Source organism: Malaclemys terrapin, chromosome 9 (genome assembly GCF_027887155.1).
Source record: "Malaclemys terrapin pileata isolate rMalTer1 chromosome 9, rMalTer1.hap1, whole genome shotgun sequence".
Classification (NCBI taxonomy): domain Eukaryota; kingdom Metazoa; phylum Chordata; order Testudines; family Emydidae; genus Malaclemys; species Malaclemys terrapin.
Genome location: NC_071513.1, coordinates 90,048,962 through 90,054,961, shown reverse-complemented (window position 1 = coordinate 90,054,961; position 6,000 = coordinate 90,048,962). Strand labels below are relative to the sequence as shown.

Genomic DNA, 6,000 nt, shown 5'->3' with positions numbered 1-6,000 from the left:
AGCGTGCCGCGTTCCCCCTCCTCCCTCCCAAGCACTGAGAGGGAGGGGAGAGAAACTGGACGCGGCGGCGCACTCATGGAGGAGGTGAGCTGGAGCAGGGGCGCTTCTCTGTGGGTGCTCAAATTTGCTGGCCTAGGCCTTGTCGGCCCAGGCGATAATACGCCGCTGACCATGGGCCCTGCTCCCAGAAGCGGCCAGCACCATGTCCCTGCGGCCTCTGGGGGTCAGAGGGCTCTACATGCTGCCTTTGCCTGCAGGCACTGCCCTCTGCAGCTCCCATTGGCCGGGAACGGGGAACCGTGGCCAATGGAAGCTTTGGGGGAGGTACTCGTGGGGGGGGGAGGCAGCGCACAGAGCCCTCTGCTCCCCACCCCCAGGGGCTGCAGGGACGTGGTGCTGGGCTGGAGCCTGCACCCCAAACCCCTCCTGCACCCCACACCACAACCCCCTGCTGCACTCCGCATCCCTCCTGCACCCAACCCCCTGCCGCACCCCTCCTGCACCTCAACCCCCTGCCCTGAGCCTCCTCCCACACTCCACACCCCATTCTGTGGTCATGAGTCACAATAACATCATTGAATGTGTGATATCAAAGGGGAAATTAATATATTATATATATTCATCCAACAATAAAAATAAATTAGTTGCATTTCTATAGTGCCTTCTATCCAAGGATCTTAAAATACTTTCAAATTAAAAGTGATTTACAAATGTTAACTAATTTACCCCTCAACATCTCTGAGAAGAACATTTATTTATACAGATTTAATGAGGGGGAAACTGAGTGCAAAGAGTTTCAGAGTTGTCGACCTCTTGCAGGTCTCATTATTTTCAGGGGGAGATGTGAAGGCTGGTACCTCTGAAAATCAGGCCTTAAGCGACAGGGTTGGGAACGGAATCCAGGTTTCCCTTTGTCTCAGTCCCATGCTCTAGCTACTCTCTAATTCTGATCAGCCTGTCTCCCATAAAAAGAACAGGAGTACTTGTGGCCCCTTAGAGACTAACAAATTTATTTGAGCATAAGCTTTCATGTCTCTAAGGGGCCACAAGTACTCCTAGTCTGTATCCGCAAAAAGAACAACACGGCTGCTACTCGGAAACCTGTCTCCTGTACCCTCTTTAGATTTTTCCAAAAACAAACATTGGGGAGGAGGACTGGAGAAAGTGCAGTTGTGTTGGGCTAAAGCGCAGCCACCATTTCACCATGACCCCGATAACCTTTCATGGGCCTTGGCTGGAGGCATTTTTGGGATACAGGACTTGATTAAAAAGGTAACAGTCCCCTAAAAACTCCCCTGACCCTGGGCCACGGCCATTAGCCCTCCGCCTCCCACGCCCCCTCTAAGTCTGTGGCGACTTAGGAGAAGCTTATTGATAACACAAGCTGTGTCGGCTGGGCAGCGTGAGGGGAGTAGGACTCGGAGGAGCAGCTGTCTGCCACACTATGGCGCCCACACAGAGCCGAGGACCGCACTGCTAGGTGAGGTACCCGCAGCCGTGGGGCGGGACGTCTGGAGCCGGGGGCTCACAACTCCTCCTTTCCCCCGACTCCGACCGCCCGGCGGCGGGGCGCATGCGCAATGCCTCCCCGTGAGGGAGGAGAGAAGATGGCGGAAGCGGAGTGAGTAATTCGGTGGAGGCGAATCCGGTCCTGCTGGGGTGGATGGGGGAGGGGGAAGCGGCTGCGGGCGGGGCCGGGAACTGGGACTTGATAACGCGGCGATCTTGGGCCACTCTCATGCAGGGAGCTGTTCCCCTGTCCCGTCTGACAGCGGGTGCCAGGCAGGGCATCGCCGGGCGCTGGGCCATGGGCCCCTCCTGGCTCTAGGGCTCCTGCCTGCCACGCTGCCCCCGCCAGGGGCCCCATCTTGGCCAGCCCGCCACACTGAGCGGGCGGTGGCTCAGTGGGTGGCCTGAGGGGCGGTGGCCTGGCCTGAAGTGGGATGCGGTGGTGGGTGGCCTGGCCCAGAGGTGGCAGTATCATGGTGGGAGGTTGTATAGCGCTGGGGTCATGGGGTGGGTGGCTCAGGGCAGCGGTGTGGTGTGTCTTAAAGTGGGGGGTGGCACGGGGAGGGCAGTGGCGGGGGGGGGGTTCTACCATAGGGCAATCTGCTGAGGGCATGGGGTGGGGGAGGGTGGAGACTGCTGGGGTGGCTTGGCCTCATCAGGCAGTTTTATGGACTCTTAAGCTTACTTGGGTTTGTGATTAACCTGCATAGGATCTTCTTGGCAAAACTGAAGTACCACCGGCTATAGCTGAACAGGTTTCACTCTATCCCCTTAACACTGTGGTTCTACTGGTTCCTGGTGTTTGTTGCCTCTGTCATCTGATAATTTTATGGGTTCACTTAGTTGCTTGTTGCTTGGGTTGCTCCAAATTCTAGTCTAAGGCTATGTCTACACTAGAGCAGTGGTTCTCAAAGCCGGTCCCCCGCTTGTTCAGGGAAAGCCCCTGGCAGGCCGGGCCAGTTTAGTTACCTGCCGCATCCACAGGTTCAGCTGATCGCGGCTCCCACTGGCTGCGGTTCGCCGCTCCAGGCCGATGGGGACTTTATGCAAATGGGATCAAGCTGCTTTATGCAAACGGGATCAAGTCAGTCTTATAAAGGGACTATGGTTTCAACCTTCAGTATGGAGAGGTTATCCTCTGTGTCATAAATTATCATCCACCTGCTGAACTGATTCTGGATTCCAGCCTCTTCAGCCCCAAAAATACAAATTTCTCAAAAATTATAGGTCTATGTTACTTGAGCTAACAAAAGATCATGTTAGCTGTCACCTAATGAAATACATGTAGTTCTTTCTATGCTGCAACCAATCAGTAGAGAAGATAGTGTTCTCTTTTTCTTTCAGACACACATAAAATGTCTAAATGTTGCTTCCATTACTATTGTTTGTACTGTGATAGCACCTAGGTGCCACCAATGAAGGACCCTGTTCTGTTAAGCCCTGTCCCCGCAACCATTGGCAAAAACACCAGAGCAGGGTTGATTTGAGTGAGTTATGTGCCCACTGCGTTTAAGATTGGATCTCAAACTAAACATAACAAAAACTCTGCATAATTATAGTATATTTTCTTCATATAATAATTGAATTCATTTTCAACAAATTAATTCTAGGGAAAGTTGGAAGAATAAACTCTTTTTGAGCAAGTGGGACCATTTAAGCTAGAATGACCAGATGTGCCGTTTTTAAAGGGATAGTCCCGTTTTTTGGGACTTTTTATTATATAGGTGCCTATTATCCCCCCCCCCCCCTGTTTTTTCACAGTTGGTGTCTGGTCACCCTAATTTAAGATAAAGGAGTAACTATTATCTCGCAGAAATAGTAGCCTGTTGGCCTCCTGTGGATCAGCCACTAGAGGCGGATGCATCACACATATAGCCAGTGTTGTACCTCCAAAATACTTATCAATTATGAAAATTAAACATTGAGTGATTCCCTGTATTCATGATAACTTAGTTGAATTATACAAGATTCTGCTCAAATCGGAAAGAGAAATTTTAAATGTAAATGTTTCATTGAAGTGCACCCAAGATCCTGGACAGGAGGGAGATACAATACTGTACAGTTTGCCTTTATATTACCTGTTACATTTTTTTTTCTTAATATTGAATGATACTGGCATGTGCACATAGGGCTGTTGTCCTCTGCTGGAGAGTATCAGAACTGGTCAGCTTTGTACCATAAGCCCTATACATAACACCTGGTGATGATGATACTGTACCTAACTCTTACATATCGTTTTTCATTAGTAGATCTCCAAGCACTTTGCAAACAAGTATCATTATTCCCATTTTACAGAAGGAGATTCTCTTTCAGCTCAAGTGGTAGGAGGCCTATGCTTTTGGAGCAAGAATTCTGAGTTATTTTCCCACTACTGCCATAAGGTTCATAATGGCCATGGGAAGCAGCATAGTGACAAGTGCGAAGTCCTAGATTATCACGTTTGTTAGAACATATTGATTATTACAAGTTATGTGCTGTAGGATAGCACTCTACAGAGCTTTGTTATGCTCTTAGAATGCAGTTTGTCTGCAACTTTCTAAAGGACTGCTTTCTGTGCTCTGCTACCTTCTCTTAAAAACATAAAGTAAAAGAAAAAGTATGTTCTCCCATGATCCTACTCCTTCCAAAAATACTAGCCCTCCTCTTTATTGTTGCTCTGACCGTACTGAAACAGAAAATGGAACAAAAATGTTAACTCTACCAGAAACTCATAGTGAGTTTACTTAAATTTTAAACAAGACTTCTATGAAGAGAAGTCATCTTCTACAGAAGAAAGAAAGAAAGGTTGGTTAGGAGAGCTGAGGAGATCTGCATTAAGTGAATGGAATCTGCTATTTCAGTTAGTGGGTAAAGAGAGGCCAGAATAGATAAGAAGACTCCCTTCATACAATACTGCTCTTCTTTATAAGGCAGCAGAGAAGTAAAAGGAATTTTCCCACAGTCTTGTCTCCTGAGGGCAAAAGCAAACCATCAATGATTTTTGTTTCAGAAACTTTATCTTGGTTCTGGTGCATGATGTGAGTAGCACAGTGGCTTTCCCACTGTTCTTCTTTGGAGGATGGTGATATAATGTGTAGCTTGGTGGTATACAGTTTTGACGGTGATTCCTAAAGTAGTAGTTTATTGATGAAGTTTTTAATGTAGCTTACGTGTATTATACCTAATAATTTGAAATAGTTTTAAGCTTGTGAAGGTATTCTATGTCTGCCTGTCCACAAGTGATATACAATGAGTCCTTTTCTTAGGAATTAACATAAATTGTCCATGATTATTTTTTTGGAATCATTTAGATTTTTTTCTTTAAATTCAGTACATCATGTACTAGTATAAATGAACTGCTTGAATTTCCTGCCAGACTGAAAGAACATTGCACTGCTATGGAGAATGAATCAAATGCAACGACGTGTTCTGCATGTACAACTACCATCACCACCACCTCCTCCTCTCGGACACAACCACCACACATATCTGTCTACAGTGGCTCCGACAGACATGCTGTACAGGTACTGGGCTGTGATGTAGTGCAGAGGTTCTCAGCCAGGGATCTGGGGCCTCCTAGGGGGCCACAAGCAGGTTTCAGGGGGGCCTCCAAAATAAAAGAGCAAAGCCAGTGTTAAACTTGCAGGAGCCCAGGGCAGAAAGCTGAATGCGAGGCTGAAGCCAAAGCCCAAGCACCTTGGGCCCCCTGTGACCGCTGCCATGCTTGCTACCTCCTAACACCCGCCCTGGCTTTTAATCTACTGGATATGTAGAAAAACAGTTGTGTGGCACAGGTGAGCTGGGGAGTTTTTATAGCATGTTGGGGGGGCCTCAGAAAGAAAAAGGTTGAGAACCTCTGATGCAGTGTACAGAGGAATGGAAAGGAAATTCATAACCAATGTTTACTGATTAAAAACTCAAACATAGGAAACAGTACTGGCTTATAAAAATAAATTGGGCAGTGCTGCATGCTAGTAAGTTAAAAGTTTCACTCTTGCTTTCCCTTCTGGTTCTTACTGTCTGGCTTGTTTGAGTGTTTTTATGAAATATTGATTGTCTACAAAAACTTTCAGTGGTAGAAACAGTGCTGCTGACTTGAATCTTACAATATACAGACTAGATTTGTTATCATGATCATAAGTAGTGCAGTGGATGAAATATCTAGATTCCCTGGAACCACAGCCTTGTCATGACAAGGGTCAGATCAGCTCACCAGTCTTTTGCATAAATAAATTGCGTACCATGTATTTTATAAGGTTGTATGTGAGGTTTTTCTGACGAGACCTTTAAAAACCAATGTGCATAGACATTAATAATAACATGGCTTCATTGAAGTCAGTGGTAAAACTCCCATTGACTTCATTGGAGCTAGAATTGTATCCTAAAGGGCCTGTGACACATTTTTGAAGAGTAGGTGTAGAAGGTAGCCCCAGTGTTCTTGCCAGTCTTTTATCTCCAATCCCGGCTGTTGTGTAACGTTTCTTAGTGCCATTATCTGCTTTGCTTATCTGT

General features: G+C 47.0%; 1 protein-coding gene across 3 annotated transcripts in view; it reads left to right on the top strand.

Moving 5' to 3' along the window:
• The first annotated feature begins 1,580 nt into the window (after positions 1–1,580).
• The window catches only part of PHC3 (polyhomeotic homolog 3), a 96,104-nt gene continuing 91,684 nt past the window's right edge, over positions 1,581–6,000 (top strand). For 2 of the 3 annotated variants that reach the window (XM_054039588.1, XM_054039587.1), the window contains exons 1-2: positions 1,608–1,621; positions 4,865–5,012. In XM_054039588.1, the coding sequence (XP_053895563.1) occupies positions 1,608–1,621; positions 4,865–5,012 (162 nt within the window). Of the gene's footprint in view, positions 1,622–4,864; positions 5,013–6,000 lie in introns of all 3 variants that reach the window. The other variant, XM_054039586.1, reaches the window with a different exon arrangement.